Source organism: Engystomops pustulosus, chromosome 4 (genome assembly GCF_040894005.1).
Source record: "Engystomops pustulosus chromosome 4, aEngPut4.maternal, whole genome shotgun sequence".
Taxonomy (NCBI): Eukaryota; Metazoa; Chordata; class Amphibia; order Anura; family Leptodactylidae; genus Engystomops; species Engystomops pustulosus.
The window spans coordinates 119,221,495-119,248,929 of NC_092414.1; the positions used below are offsets into that span (position 1 = coordinate 119,221,495).

A 27,435-nucleotide genomic window follows, 5' to 3' on the forward strand; every position below is an offset into this window, starting at 1 on the left:
ACAGCGAAACATCGCCACTGTTTCAATAAACTTCACATTTTGGATTTTTGTAGTGCTGCCTACACTTCAACTTTACTACTGAGGGATCTTGTCAGGATTAATGGAGGCTCTACACCCCCACTATTGAGGTTTTTCTCCACTTTGCGGACTTGGTTTTCTTCTGTGCAATATCTATCTATCTAAATAAAGTAAAAAACGGGCAGCACTCCGTGGTTCCAATTTCAAAATAAGAGGTTAACATTTTGGCAACATTTTGGTGTATAACTTATTTTGAAATTGGAACCACGGAGTACTGCCCGCTATATATATATATATATATATATATATATATATATATATATCTGTTTACAATTTAGATAAATCTATCTACATGATTAAAAGGTTATTCCAGAAATAAGCATAATTTATATTCAAATTAAAATATGGGTACTGCTTACATAACCCCTGAGTTCTTACATGCAGGTCATGTGATCACACTATGTTTGATTGTAGATGGGTGCTTGCAGTAGGTTTGTTGTCACAGGGGGTGTGCCCCGTTGTGATTAGGGGTGGAGCAATCAATCAGCAGAGAAGCCTCAGATATTTGTGCGTGGTCAGTTCATGGAGTAGAGAAGTAACGGTGTGTGAGGCAGTACAGGACTAGACTAGTGTGTACATGAGTCAGAAGTGGCTCATGCGGTCCCTCCGCATTGAAGGTAGAGGCGCGGTGGTGCAGTGCGTGCACAGGGCACTTCCCCTTGGGATGACTCTGATCAGTGGGCGGATGTGACAACAGATGCCAGCTTAGCATGGATCACAGATCATTCAATTTGGTATATAGTAACCACTGAGGAAGCCGCAGATATGCAGCGATATTTGTGGGGACACTTTTCTCCTCCAGTTACATGGACTTGGGTGATATTATTTTCTTAGATTTCCTTTTTTATCATGCAATTTTTGTGAATTGTTGGCATTTGGCACTATATTTGTCTGCACTTTGTCCATGTTTACATTTAGCCTCATTTATAGGCAGTAGTGAGGAGGATTGTTGGATTGTTAGAGTGTTAGAGAGGCACATAGTACATTAACATGTAATTTTTTTACGTGTTTTTGGTGTATACCAATTAATATTTGGATTTTAACAATCTTTTTTGATATTTTGCATGGTTCATGGCACTGGCACTGGTGTTTTTCTTGAATATTTATATTCCTGTGTCTTTTCTCACACATTTTGGAATAGTTGAAGTGCAAAAAGATAATTCACATGAGTCAGAAGTGAAGGTGTCTTAGGCAGAACTGTAGGTGTTGGGGAATGGACAATAGTGATGTCATTTATTGGGCTGGAGGGATAAGTGAGGTGTATTTACATGGGGCTGCATGTTAGGGGCAGTAATCGGGTATGGTGCTGTTTGTGGGAGAAAGCAGCCATGCCAAATACCAGACTGATTTTTTAAAGGGAGGAGAGAGGTTTTTTTAATTTTTTCTTGGGAATATATATGTTGGAGAAGAGAGATGTTTTTTACATAGAGGGGACTGGAAGATGATCTACATAGAGGCAATCAGCACATGGCAGGTCATGCAGATATAGAGGGCACATGGTACACCAGTAAATTTTGTGATACATGCAGTATGGCCAGTGTTGTGGTCATCTGACATCTCAGTGGGGTTGAAGTAATGTACAGTGATGGTAGTTACACACCCAGCTATACTAAGTGAGAAAAACATGTGGTTTATTTTTTGCCATTACTGTGGTAACAGAACAGGACAGCGTGCTGGATCAGAGACCAGATGGAAAAGAGCATGAGAAGGAGGGTCTGTTACTGAGAACTGAGGGCTCATGGTAGTTGTAGTATCCTGTGTCAGCCATCTTGGAGATAACGCTGCCTACTTTTAGAAAGCCCATAAAATTTTGGGAATTATAAAAGCAATATATTTAAGCTCAATTTTGTGATTAATGACATTGAGTTTTGTTGTATAAATTTATATATAGCATTATGGGCTTTGTAGCAGACATTCATATTCCTGGAATACCCTTTTAATCATAACAATTGGAGTACGTAAAAATGGGTCATGAGGCACACCAGTGTCAACAGTGTTTCTGTTTTTTTCTGTTCTGTTTAATATTAAGTAAAAAAATTATTTTGTAGAAAAAATTTGGTTTATTAATAGTCCTTCGATATTCTCATATTGCTGATAATACAGAGAGCAATCAATGTGTATGTCAGAGTGTAATGTTCTCTTTAAATATGACATATAATTGTGTTCTTGCATAGTTTACAGCATGACAAAGCAGTATGTTACAAAGCTCACAATCCTATATACACATTTTATTACTATATATACAACCATAACAATTAATTATCCTTTCTTTAAATATATGTAGGATTTAATTAAGTCTTCACTAAAAAAAAAACAGATGTAATGTGATACAATTTGTGCAGAAAGATTAAATGTCAAATTGCAAAATGTAAAAACATATTTCAGATGGTATGAGAGGTACTCAACTCTCTCTTCAGATATCCCATAATAGGAGCTGGCCCCGACACCGGCATAATTAATGTACTGATTATGATGAGACCATCTTTATACAAACCAGCTTTGCTATTGGATGTACTGTGTCTGCATACACATTGCTTTGGTTTATACCTAATCCATTTGAACTGCTTTGACTTCTTTTAATTGCTAATTTCAATAAAGTTTGATTGAACAGAAAAATAATCTATGGAATACGATACACAGAGTCATTAGTTATGTCTCAGCAGATCCTGCCTCCTAGGTTTACCAATCCAATTCTAATTGGAATTATCAGTCACCCTAACATAGTTTTATGGAAGAAACTTGATGCCATGATTTCTGCAAAAATGACAAGTATGAATGGTGTTCAATAGCAGCTTACTTCTCCACCTAAGGCCAGTTACCAAAGAGTGAGTGCAGTTAGAGAAAAACGCTAGGTTCACTAGAGGGATTTCCCAACCTGAGCCTTGTATCAATATTGAGTTCAGTCCAGTGATACGAGTTGTGGGAACTCAATCTTGGTCTCAAATACATTTCCATGCATCCTCAGCAAAGCCTGGGTTCATATCACGGTTTTTGTGTACGCTCAGCGTATACGTCAAGAAAGTTCCAGATGTATACGCTGAGCGTTTACATTGACCTATAATGGCAGACAGAGTCATGTGTGAAAGTAGCTTTATTAGTACTAGGAGGTTGTTTTTTAATGGTTTGACTAGAAATGCCTAACAATCTGTCTGTATTAGATTACTCAAGTGTAAAACTTGAAGATGTTGTGCAATTATAATATGTGTCTGATCACTTGGAGCCCTAAATAAAATTTTAGTGGGGGCCAAAGGTCCCCTCAAGTGTTCTATATGATTGGGGAACAGGTATACATACTTGACATGTCCTCCATGCAGAAGATTTTGTAAGTAGATAGGGACACAGAAATGAGAAGTCTACTTTTTTACCATGAGTATGTTTAAATGTTCTAGTTATCAGGACTTTCCCTCACCCTCCCCATTTTAATACAAAACACACATGTTTTCAATAGTAGAAATTACATTGTGTTTCAAGAGTTATAGGATAACCTACTGCTGATGTAGGTTGTTTCAGATGGGAAAAGATCATAATCCTTTGACAATCTTATCTACTTTGATAATATAGCCATAGGCTAATGATATTTACATTTGTTCGCCTTTAGATTCCATAGTATTTGCTTTTTTCACCAACATCTTATGCTTAAAGCTGCAATATTTGTCTCTAACATTTTGGTAATCAAAAACATTTACTTAAGCCAGTTAAGTTAATACAGTTAATAGAACCCCATGTGTTTTTCCTGACTGAATTTGGTTCTTGTCTCCTTCAATTTTCTCCCACTCCTCTTCATGCATCCCTACATGTACTTGGAATTTCTCATTTGGACATTCCTCATAGTAGCTTCTGACATACTTCCCGACAGACCATCCCTTGTATTCTTCTGGCTCCTTACATTCCAAGCCATTGTAATTTACATTGTAATGATGCTTAAGCCAGTAGAACAAATAGTGAATGTGGTAGTCACACTTCCAGGGGTTGTCTCTAAGCCAAAGCTTTTTCAAAAAGTACAGATCTTCCAGCACACCATACTGGAAATTGCAGAGCTTGTTTTCCGACAAGTCTAATTCATGGAGGTTCATGAGACCTGAAAATGCAGCTGAAAGTGAAACACATATAGTTAAAGGGGACCAGTCACCAGCATTTTCACTACTAAACTATTAAACAAACAGAATCATCCATCAGATATGATATGAAATATTCTTGTTAGCTTTCTGTAAGCAATAATACACTTTATAAAATATGTACCAACCAAAAGAGGAATGCACCAAAAAGGCTCTCCAATATCAATAGAAAATGAAAATGACTTTATTTATTTCAGAGCAGACAAAAAAACAATCACCCACATTTAAAAGCATTTAAAAAATGTATTGAAATACACACGGTGACCAAGGTGTAGGTCAACCGTAAAACACCTCCTGTTCACTCACCTAATACTGATTGTGGTTCCTCCTCTATATGTATGCTTTCAATGCAAGACAAACGAAAGGAACAAAAATATATGATCCAAGCACCAAATAAGCAACAGTAATGGGTCCGTAAGAGTAGTTCTCTAAGTGCGTCAAATTGGGAAAAAGAATTGGTGTTATTGGATATATACATATAGAGGAGGAACCACAATCATTATTAGGTGATTGAACAGGAGGTGTTTTACGGTTGACCTACACCTTGGTCACCATGTGTATTTGATGTTCATTACATTTTTTAAATGCCTTTAAATCTGTGTGACTGTTTTTTGTCTGTGAAATAAATAAAGTCATTTTCTATTAATGTTAGAGAACCTTTTTGGTGCATTTCTTTCCTCTTTTGCTTGTTACATGTATTTTTGATTGCACCGGCTCATACAAATACTAGGCTGTGCTGGATACTTCATATTTTGAACACTTTACAAAATAGATGATGTTATGTATTTAACAAAATTCCAGGGTCCTACAACAAATTTTAACCTCTCCAATAGATTTTTGTAGTCCATGTTTTAAAAACAATTCTTTGAATTCTCATTAAAGGCTTTGGACTCCTTTGTGGAAGAGAAATTAATAAATATGAAACTAAATTCTTATATGTTGCACTTAACCTCTGATGTTATACAATCATAAATGATCATTTTCAACTTGCAGCCTCATGCATTCCCTAGACCTGGTCATATGTTATCACCTGTCTGTTTGAATCTCACATGCTATTTATTAGTATACTTCCAAACTGCCTGACATGATGGTTAGGAAATTTGTAATACATCCCTATTGGTAAAATGATTTTGATTTCCTTTAATTTAAGACCATTTGTTTTGAAATAAACCATCTGGTTTATCTCATTGTTTTAGTCTAAAAGAACAGTTGTTTATTTTGTTAATTAACCCAGAATACTTTGGTAGAGAAATAGAACTACATCTTTGAGATTCAAAGGGATTGTTCAACTTTCTTAAACAATCTAGAGGTGAGCTGAAAGATCCTGTAAAAAAAAATAAAAATAAATGTACACTTGCTTTCTCCGACGCTCCCAGTCTCCCATGCTGCCATTCAGTCGGCTGCCTGGCATGCCCACCCATCCCATGTCCCAGCAACTGATATAGCGTTGGGACAGAGGATTGTTGCATGCGCAAGGCGGCTGGATGTTGACGGAGCTGAACGTGCCTGCCCTGTATACTATCAGGGACATGGCTCCGATGGGAGATCATTTTTTTACAGGCCCCCCCAGCCTATTGATATATTTTTTGTTTTAAGAAAGTCAGACAACCCCTTAAAATCTCTTGCAGCGAAAATGGAAAACTTGATACTTCCCCTGAGACATATGTTGTTACTGTGAATCTCTCCTCCCCCATCTCTCACACTGTGCAGAAATATCCCTTATTGCATCAATGCCTGGATGTATTCTCTTTTTTGGTCTATTTGATAAAACACTTTCTGTGCCTCTTCGCTCTTTTAAATGTCCTTATGGAGCTACAAAAAGTACAAAGTGCACAATCACATTTTGCAATATATTTGTATATAACAAAATCTTGCTGTCTGCATCTAGGTGCATTTAGTCTGGAGCTCAAAATAAACTTTTCATGTTTGGATAAGTATATAAGAGACCTGACAGAGCCTTTGGCTCTGACATTCCTGAACCCACCAATATATGACCACCATCACTATATATACAGTGGCCAAGATTTATCAAACTGGCTGCGCCAGTTTTTCTGGGGCACATAAATACATAAATAAATAATTTTGTATGGCAGTTGCACGGTGTCCGCTACAACACTCTGCATCTAAAAGGGGTTTTCTGGTGCAGATTCGCAATGGGCACCACATTTTGTCAAACATAATTCTGGTGTTCGCTCATTAGACAGAAAAAACTTGTGCACTCAGTTTAAAGGGGACCTGTAACCAGAGACCTAATTTTTACTAAAGACAGGTTGCAGGAACCCATCACACCTGCATTGCACATAGGTCTTTCTGCTTTCCCTAAACATTTGCATAACAATATAATTGTGTGTTATAACTTACCTGGCATCCTGACAGAATCCTCTGTGTAGTCCCAGGGGTTGGGCTTTGGTTTGGATGCATTTAAAAAAACAATGACGTGTCTGTGCTGCAGACTGCTCAACGCTTGGCTCCCACCTTTGTGCTCATGTACAGCTCCTCCCTCCTGCTCCTTTACAGAGCTCACAGTCTGGTGAGCTGACATCAGGAGCACAAAGGTGTTGGCCAAGAGCTAAGTAGTGATCAGCACATACAAGTCACATGTTGCTATTTGAAATGTATCCAAACCAAAGCCCAACCCCTAGGACTACAAAGATGATTCTGTCAGGGTGCAAAGTAAGTTATAACACATAATTATATTGAAATTCAAATGATTAAGGAAAGCAGAAAGGCATATTAGCAATGCAGCTGTAATGGGCTTTTGCAATCTGTCTTTAGTGAAAATGAAGTTCCTGGTGACAGGTTCCTTTTAAGTGATATCAGTGTGTGCAGGGTGCTCCAGATTATTGAAGACCGTTCACCATTTGTCAATAATCTGGCACACTCCGTTTGCCTCACTAACGATAAATCTGGTCCAGTAAGTTTAAAAACAGCTTTAGATACATTTGATGGAAATGTTGTGTCTTTCTTTAACCCCTTAAGGACCAGGCCCTATTTCGTTTTTGCGTTTTTATTTTTCACTCCCCACCTTCAAAAATCTATAACTTTTTAATTTTTCCATGTACAGAGCTGTGTGATGTCTTATTTTCTGCGCAACAAATTTCACTTCGTAGTGATGGTATTAAATATTCCATGCCGTGTACTGGGAAGCGGGAAAAAAATTCTAAATGCAGTGAAAATGATGAAAAAACACATTTGCGCCATTTATTGTGGGCTTGGTTTTTACAGCTTTCACTGTGCGGCCCAAATGACAAGTCTACTTCATTCATTGGGTCAATACGATCACAGGGATACCAAATTTGTATAGGTTTTATAATGTTTTCATACATTTACAAAAATTAAAACATCCTGTACAGAAAAAAAAATCTTCATTTTACAGTGTTCTTGCGCTAATAACTTTTACATACTTTAGTGTACAGAGCTGTAGGTGGTGTCATTTTTTGCGACTTCTAATGACGTTTTCAACGGTTTTATTTTTGGGACTGTGTGACCTTTTGATCACTTTTTATAGAATTTTTTCTTTTTCTCAAAATGGCTAAAAAATGCAATTTGCGACTTCGGGCGCTATTTTCCGCTACGGGGTAAAACGCAGTGAAAAATGGTTATTATATTTTGATAGATCGGGCATTTTCGGACGCGGCGATACCTAATGTGTTTAGGATTTTTACTGTTTATTTATATCAGTTCTAGGGAAAGGGGGGTGATTTGAATTTTTATGTTTTTTTTTTTTTACTTTTTTTTATTTATTTTTTTTACTATTTTTCAGACTCCCTAGGGTACTTTAACCCTAGGTTGTCTGATTGATCCTACCATACACTGCCATACTACAGTATGGCAGTATATGGGGATTTTGCATACCATCTATTACAATGTGCAGATCGCACATTGTAATAGATAGCCTCGATCATGACAGCCTCGGATCTTTGTGTCACGGGGAGTGACGATCGGAGCCAAGATGGCGGCGCCCACGCGCCGCCGGCAGCTTTGCCGGTGGCGATCAAAGGGTTAACACCCTGTGTGCACCGATCGCGGGTGTTAGCGACGGGCGTTTGCTTCATTATCAAGTAAATGCCCGGTGAGTATGAAGAGGGCTCAGCCTGTGAGCCCTCTTCATACTCCCCCATGCGCAGCAAGACGTAAGGGTACGTCTTATTGCGCTGTGGGGTTAAAGGAAATCTACCACCATGATGAAGAATTGTAAAACAAGTACACTTACATGGTGGTTTGTGCCCCCTCTGGCAGGATCTTCTCTATGTTTAGCTTCCTTTGCCCTTGTTTTTAAGAAAAAAACTGAAATTATGCAAATGAGCCCGAGGGGCTCCAGGCTCTAATAAAACCTATGCAGCCTGGAGCCCTGCAGGCTAATATACATAATTTTAAAAGCCTTCTTAGCATTAGAAGCTAAAATAAGAGCGGATCCTGCCAGAAGGGGCATGCTACAGTATGCAGTGTGCTTGGTTTGCAATCCTTCATCCTGGTGGTAGATGCACTTTATTGGTATGGGTATTGGAAACATAAATTCCCCTTTGAATAGTCATGGGTGTTACTGTACCAGACAACTCTAAGGTTTTCCTACTATTTTTTTTTCTCATGTGGACATGGCATGAACAGCCTTTTCTTGGCACATCTAAGTTTGTTTGTTAGCGCTTATGTTGCCTTGTCTTACATGAATGCGTGCCAGTTTTATGTAATCTTTCTCTGTATTTTGTCCTAAACTTGCTTTGTTCTTTAAATGTGCATGCCTCCAGTCTGCAAGAATTTGATATAATTCCTGGCAGATAATGGGCTCATTTTGGTGAATAATTTTGGCATTTATTAATTATTGTTTAAACCAAAACGGACAGATGTTTTTACCTTATGTACTACTAGCATGAGTGAATTGTTTGATGCACAATATTGATTTAAAGAATGTTACAAATGGTGATACAAATAAGGAAAAAGAGTCTAACTTGCACCACTGTGATAGATTTGGAGCATCTTATAACTAAAACAACTTTAATATATCAATATATTTACTGAAGCTGAGCATGAAAAGAGGGTACCACTGTGAGCATTCCCTTTGGCTTCTTCCTACTTATCTCAGATTGATTGACTGGTATCTCCCTTTATGCAAACAAGTGAGTAAAGCCATGGTTACACATTGTTTTCTGTTAGGAGGGAACCTGTCCATTACCATGGCATATTTCCTATAGGATCAGATTATATTTGGCAGGTTGTCATTTCCCTTATATATTATGTAAAATAGTTACACATTAGAAATTAAAAGGGATTGCAAATTTTAAAAAAAGTTCAATTAGTAAAATGGTAACATTTATAACATATAGTATAATAATGAATACTGGTGAAATACAGGTGAACTGTTAATTTGCGGTCTGTTCCATTCTGCAGATTGTACATGGAACTCTCAGGTTTGTAAAATGTGCACTTACCAGGGTCTATGAATTCTATGCCATTGTTGCTCAGATTTAAAATCTCCAGATTAGGGACATCTTTAAATTCTTTTGCTTGAAGTCGTTTGATTTTATTGCTTGAGAGATCCAGTCTTATAATATCTGGAGAAATGTCAGTTGGAACTTGCTGTAATTCTGAAAGAATTAAAAATTCAGAATTGCTTGTGGTTTTCTCAGTCTCACTTAAATACAGTTGTGATTGTCTCACAAATTATTCTCACTGAAGCTTCTCCCATGAATTAAAGGGGTATTCTCGTCTCGGCATTCACATTCAATTTCATTAATCTGACATATATATACATTTCTTCAATTAGATGTTATTAAAAGAAAATTACCTATGTGAAGACAATTTCTCATAAATGTAGTCATATGGTCCCTTAGAAACAAGACTGTGTCCTTGGATACAGTCACCTCTGCTGGAGGGATTGCACAAAGACACAAAGGATGTTTGTATATGAAATTTCCAGAAGTTACTGCATGCCCCACAGCCGTCCTGTGGTAATGATTGCTAAATCCAGGAGGTCAGGCAGGGCTCAATAGTGCAGGTCTGGCCACCGCTGCTACAGTGCGGGGTGGTCGTATCCGAGGAAGCCATCACGTTTCTAAGGGACAACATGGCTACATTTATGAGAAATTATCTTCACACAGGAACATTTTTTTAATAACATCCAATTGAAGAAATGTTTACATATGGCAAATAAATTAAATGTATGTAAATACACCTTTAATTTACAACTACTCAAAACAGAGCATGCTAGACTCATGATTATCTTTTGGGAGCTACTATTTGGGACTAAAAAGTTGCACACCAGAAAAAGTCCCAAAAGTCAGACTAAACAGGCAACTAATTACACGTATCACAAAAAGAAAACATTTAAGATACATTGCAATGATTAAGTAGGCCAGTTTCAGGAAACTTTTAAAAGTGGCAGCCAAAAAACTATTATACATGTGCCCCTAAGAAGACATTTACTATCCGAGAGGTCAGAACGGATCTAAACAGGTACAACCCGGCAAAGATGGCTCCTGAATCTCCTAAGAGGCCATAACCTCTTAGGAGATCCAGGCGGTGTTTAAAACATCAGTCAGAAATAAGCAGTGAAGTGAACCCAGTGTCTTAGATTCCCATGAGAGCAGGAGGTTAAACCATATTCATGTATAGCATAACACATTTTCATACATAATTATATGTACAGGCAGTCCCCGGGTTACATACAAGATAGGGTCCGTAGGTTTGTTCTTAAGTTGAATTTGAATTTGTCGATACTGTATATTTTAAAATTTTTTGCCCCTGTGACAATTGGAGTTTCAAAATTTTTTGCTGTAATGGGACCAAGGATTATTAATAAAGCTTCATTACAGACACCTTGAAGCTGATCATAGCAGTCTGGGACTATAGTAAAGCATTCATAGAGCTTCAGCAGAGGTCACAGTTGGCAGAGGGGTCCGTCTTTAACTATGGATCGTCTGTAAGTCGGGTGTCCTTAAGTAGGGGACCGCCTGTATATTATACTTTTGAGTTTGTGACTGAAGGACCAGACCAGGTCTTTAAAGATACATCCGTTTTTTTTTCTGTTTACAGAGCTGTACTAGGGCTTGTTTTCTGTGTAACAAATTGTACTTCCTAGTGACAACATTTCATATTCTATTCCGGTTACTGGGAAGCTGGAAAAAATTCAAAATGCTATGTTATTGTTATTGTAGCTACTTATACTCTTGTTTTTCCAAAATAGGCTTTGCAATTATGCAAATTATGCATAGACCGTCAAGGGGAAGTATGTAAAGGGACAGTGCGCTGACAATTGGCACTGGCCAGCCAGTTTAAGGCCTTCCCTGATAAATTCCCAGCCCCTTCCTGTGTCCCTTGCCGGATCTTCGTGCCTTGTGCCTTAGAGAAAGCTTTTGTCTCATGCCCTGTGCTGTTATTGTGATTTCCCGTTGTGACCCTGGTTCCATTCCTGACCACGCTCCTCTGCTGCCTGCCTTCACCCATTGCTACATCCCAGACTCCAATCCCGTGCTGCCCGTCCTCACCTCCTACCTGTCCCCGACTACGATTCTGTCCAACATCACTGTACCTCGCATTGGCTGCCACTGCGGATAAAGTAGCTGTGGAACGAGCTGGTGGTACCACGTTGCAGCAAGTCCAACCCGCTTTGTGGCGGGCTCTGTTGAAAACCGGGTGCCACTTAGATTACGCTACCTCCGTCTTTGTGCACAGAGGAACAGGAGGAGACCTTCCATAGCCTTTTAAGTAGGACACATCTGCATGAGTCTGCAAAAACGGTTAGTAACCAAATCCATGAGGATGGTATAAGGGCCCAGTGTCCACAGATGGGGTTTGTGCTCACAGACCAACGCAGTGCTGGACGCTTGGCATTTGGAGGAAAACAACAGCATTGGAAAATTTGCCACTGGCACCCTGTGTTCTTCATAGATGAAAGCAGGTTCACACTGAGCACATGTGACTGATGTGGCAGAGTCTGAAGATGCCTTGGATAGTGATCTGCTGCCTGCAACATCCTTCAGCATGACCAGTATGGCAGTGGGTAAGTGATGTTGTGGGTTGACATTTCTTTGGAGGGCCTCATAGCCCTACATAGCCCAGAGATAGCCTGACTGCCATTAGGGACCAAGATGAGATCCTCAGACCCCTTGTGAGACCATATGCTGGTGCGGTTGGCTCTGGGTTCCTCCTAATTCAGGACAATAATAGACTTCAAGGGGCTGGAGTGTGTCAGCAATTCCTGCAATTTGAAGACATTGAAGCAATGCACTGAGCAGCTTGTTCCTCAGACCTGAATTCGATTGAGCACATCTGGGACATCATGTCTCGCTCCATTGAACAACGTGACGTTGCACAACAGACTGTCATCAGGAGCATACTGAGGCATTGTAGGGAGGTCATACAGGCACATGGAGGCCACACACAATACTGAGCCTCATTTTGTCTTGTTTTACGGACATTACATCAGTTAGATCTGCTGTAGTGTGTTTATAAATCATGTAATTTCTAACATGGATCTTGTAAAAACAGAACTAAGGACACCATTGTGACATAACTTTACCAAGAACATGAAGGAAAACATCTGATCGCATTTTTGGCACTATATGTTAGTGTTTATAATAGCCATGCTTACATACCTTTTCTTTTGCAGTCTAGCGTTGCAATTGGATATAGATATGTATGACACACTGTTGAATCGACAGAAGGTCTAGTGGCCTTGAATCCTTCTAAAGGTTTAGGTTTTCCATCTTCTTCTTGGCATAAAGTTTGAGTGGAGATTTGTTTCAGTTTAAGACCTTTCAGTTCTGATGGATTCTCACACTTAGCATAATTTCCAAAATTCCTGTTTCCTGGAATTTGTAGGAATATTACAAGTGACTCCATCTCACAGTTACAATCCCATGGATTGTCATAAAGCCGAAGGTAAGTAAGTCGTGGCATCTGGATGAATACCTCTTCTGATAAGGTTTTTATCCGATTGTGTTGCAGTAGAAGAGTTGTTAACTTTTTTAATCCAGAGAAAGCTTGATCCTCAATTTTTGTTATTTCATTCTGTTGCAAATCTAGACTCTTAAGATTTAGAAATTTAGAAAATGTGTTATTTTTTATAATGCGAATTCTGTTTCTTGCAAGCAAAATATGTATCAGATCTTCTGGCCAGTCACTTAGGACAGTTGTTTGCCTCTTCTCCTGACAGTCCAAATATTTTTCATTGATATATGTATATATCTCACATGGTAACCCAGGTGCATATCTTTTAACAGTGCTGGAAGTTTTTTTTGAGTTGTTGGATTTGTCATTATTTCCTCGATTATTTCTTCTTACCTTCCTAAATTCAGATGCTTTACAAAAGAAAAGTAATATTATCAGGGTTACCACTTGCATCCTGACATCCAGCTGGCTCTGATTTCCCAGTACAGCAGTGAAATATTTCCCTTCAAGCAGAGTTCACAGATGTGAAAGTTAGAACTTCTTTACTGAAAAACAAGAGAACAGAAATGTAAACTTTAAATAGAAAATTCAATTGAACATTACAATGCAAACTTCAAAAGTAAGAAAATAAAATCTAGTTGTGGAAATAATCTAACATTTCCTGCGTTCAAAATATAAGGCATTTATTATACAGTGTTTTATTATTGTTCTGCCAGTGGTTGCATTTTCAACTCTCTTTTTCATTAGACTTTGAGTATTTTGGCAAAATATGGAAACCTAAGTTTGCATTATTAAGAATAAGTGGCTTTGTGATAAAAAGTGCATATGTTCTACCCATTTATACCTTTACATGTAATATTGGGGAGGTGGTGGGGCATTTAGTTACAGTGACTTTTCTCAGGGTATGTACACACATGGCAATAACGCATGCGTTTTCAAGCGCCTCAGAACAGCACGCATGCGTTAACGCAGTATTATCAAGCATGTGCATTAACGTATGTGTTTTGTAAATGCATAGTTAACAGCAATGTATTCAGGCAAAACTCCTCTTCTCCTTATTGCCACGTATGAACGCACCCCAACAGAAAGATACAGTCACTAAACCCTCAATCAGTACTAGGTTTTTTAAGCTGGTTCATTAGGAGAATTATTTATCAGCTTTGGAAATGCACTCACTGCAATTTTACTCAATTATTTTTCTGCAAACTAAGGGCACAAATTATCAGGTGGATTAAGGTCAGGATTTCTACTGGAAAGCACCTGGAAACTATTATTGTAGTTTAAGGAAGTTGTTATTTAGCTTGGGCTTTATACATGTGATCATTATCTCTTGTATACTGTGGGGGAGACTGAACTTAAAGGAAATCTACCACAAAATCAAGTATGGTAAACCATAACTCATAGATCGAGGCACTGTGACTGTGGTAAGCTTCTTATATACGTTATACATGGCCTTCTTCCTTCTAAAATCAACTTCTAAAATTATGCTAATGAGTCAGGCTCTGGGAGTGTTACAATACCCCCTCTGTGCTGCAGTTTCACAGGCTGTTAGACAGTGTTACCCTCCTCCTCAGCACTTCCCCCTCTGGAAAGGTAGTTTTAGCACACAGTGGAAGGGGGAAGTGCTCCTACGCAGGTTAACAGCCTGTGAAGCCAGAGCATGGAGGGGTCCCAGATACCCTCTGGCTCGTAAGCATAAATTTAAAAGGAAGGAGGCCATAGATAACAAATATAAGAAGATTCACACTACTGTACGGAGGACGTATATACGGCCTACGGGAGCGGTACGGTGCAGCACACGTGCGGCGCTGTAACGCTCCGTACCCGGGAAAAAGATAGGACCTGTCCTATCTTTACTCGTAATACGGCGCCATGTATCTCTATGGAGAGGGGCGGGGGTGAGCTGCGCTCACCTCCTCCTCCTCTCCCCGTGCACTGCCATTACCCGGTACGGTACGGTACGGGCAACGGCAGTGTGAATGTAGCCTGACACTGTCACAGTGCCTGAATCTATAGACTTGCTTGATTTAGATGGTAGGTCCTAGCCCAGCCTCTGTGCTCTCTGCAAGTGAAATTGGTTGCCCTGCAAATTACCATATCAAACCTTAACCGATATAATGTGCCATTTCCAGCAGCCCCCAGTCTAAAATGCCCCCTTTCCTGCAGCTGCTCCCCTTTTCTGTTGCCCCTCCTGTTAGTGCTCCTTTTTTGTTGTCTGTCTTTATAACAAGATGGCTACAAAAAATGGGGACACTATAATACCACGTTTTCTATAGCTTCACACACACACTTATAATGTCCCCTTGACTATGGCCTTTTCACTATGAGAAAAAAATTTCATCCTGTAAATATTCATGTATAAGCCAAGGCACATAATTTTACCACAAAAATACCACTGTATCATAAAAATATGTTATCTTTATTCTATGGGTCACCTCCATTACAGCGACACCCATTTATATAGCTTTTTGATGGTTGACTTGTTTTGCATAGAACTCCTTTTGTGAGCGATGTGTTTATTTTTGCATTACCATATAAAAGTGTTATGTCCATTTATACTTTTTATGTTTACAGCGCTGTTTTAGCTTGTTTCATGTAGGACAAGCTGAACTTTTTATTGGTATCATGTCGGGTTTTATGTTACTTTTTGATCACTTTTTATCCTGTTTTTATGAGGTCAATTGTGAAAATATCATAATTTTTGTGAGTTTTTTTACGACTGTCACCGTACGGGTTCAGAGACTATTTTATTGTACTGGTTGTTACAGATGTGACGATATCCAATATGTAATGTTATTGGTGATTTTCACTTTTTGATGTTGTCATTTTTATATTTTGTCCCAAGGTGGGAAATGAGCAAGTGATACTAATGATCGTCCTGGTAATGCCCTATAGACGCTGCACAGGGGTGTAACTACAGTGGTAGCAGCCATAGCAGCTGCTATGGGGCCTACAGTGTCAGGGGGGCCTGTCACCTGCCTTGACACACTCATGATTGGAGCATGTGCACCATTATACACATATTATCCTACACAGTGTTCAACATAATATGTATATAACATATATGGCATGTATGTATGCTGAACATGTAATGTGTATATACTGTATGTGTATACGGTGTATGATGTGTATATATGCTGTACGTTTGTATATGGCATGGTGTGTGTGTGGTTATAGTCTATGTGTGCGCATGAGTGGATAAATGTGTGATTGTAACTTGCATGTGTGAGTATACAAATATGTATATTTTTTAAGTGGAAAGGGGAGCCCCATTCAGCACTGCCTCTCCTAGTTACGCCCCTGAGGCCAGTCACCATGACTGCTATGTCTATAGTGTTAAACAGATGAATCACGATAGTCACGATCCTGGCTGTTACTGTGGGAACCCAGCTTTCACGTACTGCCAGGTTCCCACGGGAACTTGCTTCTGAGCCCGGGCAATCACCATGACGTAACTGTACGTCATGGTGTGGTAACTACCCACACCTTATGATGTACAGTTACATCAGGGTGTGGGAAGGGGGTTAATGAAATGTTCACTGCAGGGCCCCACTTTAATGAAATGTACACACCAGAGCCCCATTTAATGAAATGTCCACAGCACAGCACATTCTTTAATGAAATAATAATTCCTTTATTTATAATAGTATGTCCACAGCTGAGCCCCCTTCAATGAAATGTCCGCAGTAGAGTCCCCTTTAATAAAATATCTACAGCTTTTTTTAAGTTGAAGTTATTCGGGATCGGGCTGCTGCTGCTGCTCTGGAAATCTTCATAAAGGGCCTGGTTTGGGCGGGTGTGGGCCCCTTGGAAGCCAAATGTTGCGGGTGCCCACCTATACTGCCTATATGAAGATCCACCATTGACAGGGCCTTCCTTATGATGCAGTGTACCATGTACAATACTATTGCTTTCTGATTTGGAAGCCCAAGCCAATATCTCTCATAATCCAATTCATTTCTTGATATTGACATTCTTCTAGATGTCATGTTTGGCACATAAAAAAGCCTAGTTATGCAATTAGGACTCACAGACAAAGGCTAAAGGACTCCTGCAGTTTTTGTTTCGTTTGTACAAAAAAGTCAGTATTGGATACAACAACAAGAAGTACAGTATAACACATTCCTTTATATTTCCTATATAACCACAAAAACCCACAAAAATCAAAAGCTACATGTGTACGTACATACTTAATGAAATAATGGCATAACCTTCTTTTTCCAATCTAGCATCTATTCTTTGTATTCTTTTATTAGAATGTATATTTATGTTGTGCATTTGTATCTTCAATCCTCGATATGAGACATATGCAATAACCTATCACTTTAGATTGTACTCTGTTTTCATCTTCCTTTCTCTAATTTACCTTCTACTATAGTAGACTCCCTTCCTCTGTAATCTGTTAGGTGGCCCCTAACTATTTGACATTACTGTTGGCCAGACACTCATCCCACTTTGGCATCTGTTTTCTTTCACAAAATTGCTGGTAAGGATACACAGGATGTGTGATAATAGATGACCCCGGAAAAGAAGGCTGTTGTATTTTGGTTGTGTTTTTAATTGTTAGATAATTTACATTTCCCACGAAACTGATGTGAATTTCATGATGTAGGTCAAAAACATGTCCTAAAACACTTCTTCAATTGTTAAGCTATAATAATGGGTTTTAAAGACTTTCTAAAATACCCTTTTTTTTGCAGTGACCGTTTTACAAATATATACAAAACGCTGGAGAGAGTGCTCATTCACAAGATACAGGGGGTCATTTACTAAGGGCCCAATTCGCGTTTTTGCGATGGGTTACCTGAATTTTTCCGTTTTGCGCCGATTTTACCTGTATTGCCCCAGGATTTCGGCGCACGCGATTGGATTGTGATGCATCGGCGCCGGCATGCACACGACGGAAATCGGGGGGCGTGGCCGTAAAAAAACCCATGGATTCGGAAAAAGCGCCTAATTTTTTTAAAAAAAGTGTCGCTCGACACGCGCTTACCTTCATCCAGGATGGCTCGGTGAACTCCAGTGCGTTCCGATGCTCTTCAGCGCAGCAGCAACTGCCTTAGTGAATCCTGGCCGGACCTGAATCCACCGCAAAGAACGCGCCACTGAATCGCGAATGGACCGGGTAAGTAAATCTGCCCCACACAATTTTTGACCTTTTAGGATACATTGTAGATTCAGCATCTGACTGGCCCACTAGAGGACCAGAGAATCCTCTGGGTCCTGACACTTGCTGGTAATGTGACCTCTGGGTCTGCTTAGTGCACAGACCTAATCGGCCGCGTCAAGTCATAGAATGCTCAGGCCTGATCATGTTTATGCCTAAATATCCCATGAGCTGGCACGTCCACCAGCGTCGGAACACTGTGCAGCACACCTCATCCAAAGTAGGGATGGCCACAGAAAAAGGTGAGTATAATTTAGTGTTTGTCATACTGGCCTCCCTAGGAAGGGAAGGTTGTGACTATACTGGATGCTGTCTATAGGTCACCAGATTTAAACTAAGTGCTGGTATTACCCCTAAACTATGTTATTTGTTACTCCCTGTTACTTTCTTGTTTAAAGACTTTTACTTATAGAGCCACAGCTGCAGTACAGGATGTACAGTGTGTATACAGCTCAGCCCTGTGCCAGGAGAAATAGTAACACCCAGTTGTCAAATGACACAAGCACAATACAGAATTTGAATAAAAGGTCATTTAGAATTACTCAATGGAGAATTTTTTATTCAGACATTTCAGGGGTAATGTCAGATCTGTATTCTGGTTTTGTGACTTTGGCTGATCAGTGCGTTATCTACCTATATAGTTTTTAGGTAAATAATACCCTGAAGCGACCCTTTTGTGGTGCAGCTGCATTGGCTTCCATACAACACAAATTAGGGGGCATGCCATCAGACAGTCCGGCTGATTCAGACTGAGCACCATATAACTTTGTGTCGCACGCCCTATGTTAAATATGCACCACAAAAAAGATGGTGAACCCTGTAAAAGCTATATACTATAATCATATGAATGAACTAATGTTTTTAATTATTTGAAAATAAAATAAAAGCTATATAAATTTTCCCTTTGAGCAGTAGTTCAGGTTAAAACAGGCTTGTATGCAAATGTAGCCATAAACTGTTACATTGGCAATGACAGAGCCTTGAAGACAAGGAAAACAAATTGGCTCTTGCAGGGTAAACTTGGGTTATAGTTTTCAAATGATTTATTGCATTTGTGATAAATCATAGCAGTACTGCTGTCTAATAATATATGCACACCCCCACTCGTAATTTTAGTCAGGTCCTGCACGCCTATCCGCAAACAGCCGGTGATGTTCTTGATTTGATGGAGGTGGAGAAAGGTCCCCTTTAATTATGTGCATTCAATAAACTTCAAAACTTTTTTTTGTATGATCAAAGTTTATAAAATATGCACAAGTTTGAGTACAAAGCAACAAAGTTTACAATATAGTTATCTCTATGGAGCTTATGGAGATTGCCGAGCACAACTTGTTTGGTGGGAAAACTCCTTTAAAGGACATTTACCACCAGTTTATCAGTGGTAGAGGTCCTATAGTGCATGCTCGTTATCTCTAGGGGGATGATGCAGCCGTTTTCAGCTTGATCCTGTGCTCCTGTAGTACGGAGAAAAGAAGGTTATAAAAATATGTAAATTATCCTGAGGCGCTCAGGATCACTTCACTTGGGTACCACATGGCTCCTCCGCTCCTTAATTATGCATGCCCCCCAGTTCATTAATATTTACCCCTCAGTCGGCTCACTGTCCTTAGACAGCCGGTGACGTCATCTGGCTGTCTGAAAATCTTGCGCATGGAGTGCTTGTGCAGCCGCACTGGTAACCAGTAGGATGCGCAAGGGATAAGTTCTTGCACATGTGCAAGATTTCCAGACAGCAGCATGATGTCATCGGCTGTCTGACAAGAGCAAGCGGATGGGGGTGAATATTAAGTAACTAAATATTAAGTGAATAATGCCATGAGGTGATGTGAGCCTGAGCGCCACAGGCTAATTTACATATTTGTATAACCTTCTTTTTTTTAGTACTACGAAGGCACAGGAACAAGCTGAAAATGGTTGAATCATCTCCTAGAGGTAACGATCATGCATTATAGGACAGTCTACCAGTGATAAACTGGTGGTAGATGTCCTTTAAGAGGTTATTTTATAGGCATGCTTGGATTCAAAACTTTTATTATAGCAGTTTTCTACTTGACTATTAATCAATCTAACATTTTGTGTTATAATTTGAATAGCAAGTTGTTATTATTTTTTTGCTAGTTCTTTAAGGAAATTTAATTTATGTACTTTCATCCCAGGCGAATGTAGAAATCTCCAGGATCTAAACTTGTCAGAGTGCCGAAATTTAAATGTAAGTGTGTTTAAAAATATATATTAAAAATTAACTGTTAAGTTAAATGTCAATTCTAGTACACCCACATACATGTAAACATTAATAATCTGAATATGTGAGTAATGATTCCTGTTGGCCCCACCATTGCATCCCCCACCAGTACTGGGGCCTCAAGTCCCCTTCTTCACCTGTGTAAACATAGGAACCATCACTGTTTGCATTACCTTCTTAGGTTTTACATGTCAGGGCATAATAAACAAGAATCTTGTCCTTAGAATGTCTTTAAATTAGGTAAGTGTATTACTATTATGATACTATATTTTTATAGGAAATCTATCATGTATTTGGTGTTTTTTGGACTCTAACTTACTTTTATAAGTCTCCCACTTCATTCTACAAGAATTTTAGTCTACCATACTTTTTACAATCTTGCTTCAGTTCATTGAGCATTGTTGGCATTTGTTTATACAAAGCTCTCTCAAGGTCCTTCCCTAACAACTAAATTAGGTTGAGTTTCATTTTTACTTATTCTGTTGAAGATTTGCTGGTGCGCTGGGGTGTATTGTTACATGACCCAATTTTTCCCAAGATAAACTGTTAGATAAATGACCTTACATTTGCCTCTAGAATACCTTGATATAGAGAAGAGTTTATGGTTGACTTGATGACTGAATGGTGCCCTGGTCCTGTGGTTAAAAAACAAGCTCCGCCCCTCCATCGCTGTGTTTGGCAGATAGTCTGAGGTGATTGTGCTTCTATATTCTGTTTGGTTTTGTGTAAAATATGGTGGTTATAGCCTCATCTGTTCAAAGGACATTGTTGAAAATGTGTGTTTTACTCATAAATAACATTGCAACTTAACCCATGTTGCCACATCTGAACCAATTATACATGATTGCGTCTTTTTTAATTGGACTGAGTATTTTGTAAGTATGGATGTATGAAGAGAGCTCATGCTGAAACATTTTTGCCAAAAATGTAATAAAAAGTGATCAAAAGGCCATTCAGTCCCCAAAAAATTAACAATGAAAACATCAGCACAACTATTCTGTACACCAAAGTATGGAAAAGTTATTAGCTTTAGAAGAATTTTTCATACAGAAGGTTTTAAATTTTTTTTTTAAATTTATTAAACACATACAACCTGTATAAATATTGGATCCTCGGTAGTACCGACCCAAAGAATAAATGAGAAGTGTCCTTTGGAGTGCACTGTAAATGTTGTAAAAACAGCCCACAAGAAAAAAGTGTGAATGCGTTTTTTCATTCGTTCCACTGTATTTGGAATTTTTCTAGCTTCCCAGTACACGGAATGGAATATTAAATACTGTCACTAGAATTTCTATTTGCAATTTGTAAAGCGGAAAACAAGTCCTCATAAAGCTCTGTACACGGAAAAATAAAAATGTGGGGAGTGAACGATGGAAACTGAAAAACAAAAAAAGGATGCGGCCTTAAGGGGTTTATAAAAATTGAATATTACCGTATGCAGTAATGTAACTGTAGTTGGTGGTCATTTGATTTTTTAACACCAACATATTAGCATTTTAAGAATGTTGTGGTCTGGTCCACTATTTTATACACCAACAGCCAACTTGTTGCACCCAGAACATACTATATGTTAGTCTAGTCATTTAAGACTGACGTGGAGCAGAAAAGCAATGAAAAACTTGCACAGTGTGAATAATTACCGTATATACTCGAGTATAAGCCGACCCGACTATAAGCCAAGACCCCTAATTTTACCTCCAAAAACTGGGAAAACCTATTGTATCGAGTATAAGCTGAGGGTGGGAAATGCATTGGTCACAGACCCCCCCCCCCAGTATATAGCCAGCCCCCTATAGTATACAGCCTGCGCCCAGTAGTATACAGCCACCCAAGCCTGCCCCCAGTAGTATACAGCACTGCCCAGCCTACCCCCAGTAGTATACAGCACTGCCCAGCCTACCCCCAGTAGTATACAGCACTGCCCAGCCTGCTCCCAGTAGTATACAGCACTGCCCAGCCTGCCCCCAGTAGTATACAGCACTGCCCAGCCTGCCCCCGTAGTATACACACAGCCCAGCCTGCCCCCAGTAGTATACAGCACAGCCCAGCCTGCCCCAGTAGTATACAGCACAGCCCAGCATTAAAAAAAGAAATAAACTTATATACTCACCCTCCGGTGGCCCCGATGTGCAGCGCTGCTCCCACGATATCCGGGCAGCTCGTCTTCTTGCTTCCGCGCCCGCTTCTGTAACATCGTGCTGGGCAGGGAGCAATGGCGGCGGCAGCGCCCAGCACGATGTTAGAGAAGAAAGAAGACAGGCGCGGAAGCCAGAAGAGGACCCGCGCGGACATCGGGGGAGCAGCGCTGCGCATGGGGGAAACCAGAGGGTGAGTATATAAGTTTATTATTTTTTAAGTGGGGCGTGCTTGTATTGACTTGTGTATAAACCGAGGGGACGTTTTTTCAGCACATATTTTGTGCTGAAAAACTCGGTTTATACACGAGTATATACGGTAATCTATTTTAGATGTATAGAATATCCTATAGGTATATATTCCTGCCCTTGCTAATAAAAACCTTCCTTGATCTGTAAAGCGCTGCAGAATTTGATGGCGCTATATAAAAAAGATGTATTATTATATTATTTTTATTCTTTCCACAGCCCTTTTCTGTTTTTGAGTTGTTTTTACTCTTGGTCTCTAGTAGGGTGTATTTGGGACTTTTAATTGAGAGGCTCACAGCAGATTTTGCAACTAATCACCGTTTCCCGATGACTTTGGGTATGATGGGTTGGGTACCATGCTCAGTACCAATGCTACTATTTAGGTGTCCAACACTGTTAAAGTGCATGTAGATAAGGTTTTAAAGATTACCGCCTATGTTATTTTCTCTTTTGTTTGTTCAGGAAGAAGCAATAAGATGTATCTGTGAAGGATGCCAAGGATTACTTTATCTTAATTTATCTCATACTGATATAACAAATACAACAATACGGCTCATGTCAAGGTAAGCTTTCCATGATAAATATTGCCAGAAGCAACCTTATGCACTTCAGCAAATACTAGTAATTGTGTTACTAACAGCGGTAACCAACTGCTGCCCCGACACTGTGTAATGCTTCATTCTATCATGCCCCTCCTTATAATGCCCTTTTTTTCTCTACGCCCTCCCAATTACAGTCCCCCTTTGTGTTTTATCTAACCCATTTAAGATGTATGCCTCTTTATCACCCATATTTAGGCCCCCCATGTTTACAATATAATTTCTGTTATATGATCCCCATATGAGTGCTCTGCCACTGTTGTGTGCTCTGAAACCAAGAGGTATGATGACATCATCATGCTACCCCTGCTGGCTTCTGTCTGCACACTGCAGCAACAGAGGCCTAATGGTGTATTCCCATTGCATTCAATTCCCTTAAAGGGGTATTCCAGGAATCAGCATAATTCATATACAAGTGGGCACTCAAAATATAAGCTAATGTGTAATTAGTTGTTATTTAAAATTTTGCTCCCCTTAGCAGAAAATGCTGGTGACATAGACTGTAGTGAAGAATTAAAATGCTACTGGCCCTTTAATCAGTCCGTTAATTTCCTCCGCGCGGTCCGTCGCAGAAAAGAAGATGGCCGCTGGTCACATGTTCACATCACATGTCCTGTACCTGCCTGGGCAGGGTCATGTGATCACCACTACGTTTGGCTGTAGTCGGTTGGTTGCAGTGCATCCAGTATGGTCAGTGTTGTGGTGATGGCAGTTACACATCATTACTATGGTAACAGAGCAAGAAAACCTGTTACATCATCACTGTTAGCAGAGCATAAGTGGTAGGAGGAGTTACTGAGAACTAAAGGATCATGGAACTTGTAGTTTCCAATGGCGGCCATCTTAGTGATAACTCCACCTACTTTAGAGAGGCCATAAATTTTGTAAATCATAAAATCATATTATTTTAGCTCCGTTTTGTGACTAATGACATTGAGTATTGTTGTATTTATTTATTTATATCATCATGGGTTTTTGTGTCAGACGTTCATATTCCCGGAATACCCCTTTAATCCTCCTAGACATTCATGCATGAATTGGCAAATGAGTGTTTCTAGTAGTATCACCCCTACATTAATAGTGCCATGCCATGTAGGGACATAACCCTTGGGTAAGGGAAATGGTAAAAAGCGATTTATTTCATAAATATAGATTAATAACAGAGGAATGGAAGAAAGGTTATAGTGAAAGTTATTTCATTACAAACTGTATGAAAAGCACATAAAACATCCTTGTTTTTACACCAACACATTTTGTAGATTTCTGGTAATGACACCAACATTGAATGTCTTACTACAGACTATTCATGTTCAAAATAAACATTCACATCCAAATATTCCAAATGCGCAGCAGCTTACTATGAGATTTTATAGGCATGATTTGCCAAAAACATCATTTAAGTCTACTGGACTTGAACAGGATATATTCCATGGGCAAGCCATGTTTCTGAGAAATGTTATGTGTATAATCTTTCATATATATATATATATATATATAGGAAAAAGGAAGATGGCAGCACTCCAAAATTAGTGAAGAAAAAAGTACCGGTTTATTCAAACATGTGCCAAACAGCTACGTTTTGGCTCCTATGGCCTGGAGCCTTCCTCAAGCGTCCAGGCCATAGGAGCCGAAACGTAGCTGTTTGGCACATGTTTGAATAAACCGGTACTTTTTTCTTCACTAATTTTGGAGTGCTGCCATCTTCCTTTTTCCTGCGATTGAGAGGGACTCGTGGTCGTCGTCCTGGGATGTGCACCCAACCTATATCCTCTATACCGAGTGCTGCTACAACACTTTTTGTTTTTTATATATATATATATATATATATATATATATATATACACACACATACATACACAGGCGGTCCCCTACTTAAGGACACCCGACTTACAGACAGACCCCTCTGACCTCTGGTGAAGCTCTCTGAATGTTTTACTATAGTCCTAGACTACAATGATCAGCTGTAAAGTGTCTGTGATGAAGCTTTATTGATAATCCTTGGTCCAATTGCACCAAAAAATGTTAAAACTTCAATTGTCACTGGGGCCATATTTTTTTTGTCTGGATCTACAATTATAAAATATACAGTTTCGAATTACATACAAATTCAACTTAAGAACAAACCTCCGGACCCTATCTTGTACGTATATATTATACAAATACCACTAATGTCTGTTGCTTACCATGTCCAGGAGTAGAATGAATGGAAAGGTTTACTTTTATGAGAACTACAGAAACAATGAAGCAGTGTTAAGTTGTTTTTGTAATGTTAATAAACGTTTCTGGAGAGCATGGTTAGCTCCCAAATCATTTTCTATCTAGGTGCACAGGCCAGAAGATAGAGCTCATGATAGAGGTCATACGTGCCCATCCCAGAGGTATGACTGACCTTTATCAGTCATTTATGGCATATCCTGTGAATATGTCATAAAAGTGAGAATACCCCTTATAATACACATGTGAGGTGTCTTTTTTGTCCTTCCTCCACCAAGTAATGCGAGTATGTGAGTATTTTTAAATATAATTTGAAGCACAAAGCAACGAAAAAAGGGGTTAGTGTCATTCACTTTTTGTTTTAATACTGCAAGCCTTTTAATACACAGTAAAGCAGTTAAATAAGTCCATTTCAGTGCTATATCTTATACAAATATATCAGATCTAAGTTTAAATATATTTGTAGGCTATATCTTCTGTACCAATACAGTATCTATAACAGTAATGTGTTTCAGGAGTGTATATATAAATGATATTGTAATGTTACATCATCTCAACATCACATCCACTAATCGTCTATTGTGTACTGAAACTTGTAACTGTGGTTTGGGCATTTACTTATGTCTAAAAATTAGATGTTAAACATACAAAATAATACATGGATTTTGCTAGGTACTAGCATGTAACTCGGTAATCTTTCTTTAAGGATGCATCCACGGCTGTATATATTGAGTCATAAAGCAGTGAACCGAGGTGTATTGGCAGGGATTTGTAACTCATGGAAAGACTGGCTCCCCTGGCACAGAAGGAGCTTGTAAAGAAAACATAGTAGAACTTGTTGTTATATTTAAGTACAAGTCGTACAATTTTCTGCTAAATTCATGTTTGTGAATAATGACCCCTAGTAAACCATGCATTGCTTTCTGCAAACCATTGCATTTGTCAGTACACAAGAGGCTAAGAGTTTGGTGTGTCTCCTTCCAGCTCTTAACATAAAATAACTCCTACTCTAAGTTTGTTGTAGCAATGAGATCTGTATTCATTACAATGAACTGGTTTCTATGCTAGATGTTTCTGCTTCTATCGTTGTTGCCTTTTGTAGATTTTGCTTAATCTATTGTCATCTTTATCTGTTCTATTGTCTCTCTATTAGATACCTCCTCAACCTGCAGTATCTCAGTGTAGGTTACAGTCGAAAGTTTACAGACAAAGGCTTACAGTACCTGGGCTCGGGGAAAGGATGTCACAAGATCATCTACTTAGATCTGTCCGGCTGCACTCAGGTTGGTCTGTTCACTTTCTTTTCATGCACACAGAAAGGGAATCCTTGAAGCGAGGAAGGGTGTCTTGCTCTCATTGTGCATCCAACTTGTACTGGTCCTTCAGGAAATTTGAGCGGTTTTAAATTACAAGACTGCAGCTGCTTAGGCTCTCCTTAGGCACAGCACTATATGCACTGGCTGAATGCCAAGGCACTGTCATGCTTATAAACAGCTAAGATTTACTGGGTAATGAAAAAAAGATCTAATCTTTCCTACAAACCTTTTCCTTGTGTTATGAATAAGCATTCATATTTACTCCTTTTTCTAAAATATAGTGAGGAAATCATAGAGGAACACATAAAAATGCTGTCCCTTTTTAGTTACGTAAACATTTCTACTTCCAGTGAAAATGTAATGTTAAACAAAAGGAGTCATGAAAGGCTGCTGCTGTTGAGAAAGTTTGATGAATTGGGTGTGAATGATCATAT

General features: G+C 39.1%; 2 protein-coding genes across 3 annotated transcripts in view; one reads left to right on the plus strand and one right to left on the minus strand.

Moving 5' to 3' along the window:
* The window catches only part of FBXL13 (F-box and leucine rich repeat protein 13), a 132,036-nt gene that overhangs the window by 34,376 nt on the left and 70,225 nt on the right, over positions 1-27,435 (plus strand). For both annotated transcript variants that reach the window (XM_072147222.1, XM_072147223.1), the window contains exons 10-12: positions 20,403-20,455; positions 23,335-23,435; positions 26,839-26,968. In XM_072147222.1, coding sequence (XP_072003323.1) covers positions 20,403-20,455; positions 23,335-23,435; positions 26,839-26,968 — 284 coding nt within the window. The remainder of the gene's footprint in view (positions 1-20,402; positions 20,456-23,334; positions 23,436-26,838; positions 26,969-27,435) is intronic.
* LRRC17 (leucine rich repeat containing 17) lies at positions 429-27,080 on the minus strand. Its single transcript, XM_072147224.1, has 4 exons — positions 26,909-27,080; positions 12,785-13,624; positions 9,620-9,775; positions 429-4,168 (listed from the first exon to the last, which is right to left on the minus strand). The coding sequence occupies exons 2-4, from the start codon at positions 13,530-13,532 to the stop codon at positions 3,774-3,776; spliced, it is 1,299 nt and encodes a 432-aa protein (XP_072003325.1). The 5' UTR covers positions 13,533-13,624; positions 26,909-27,080; the 3' UTR covers positions 429-3,773.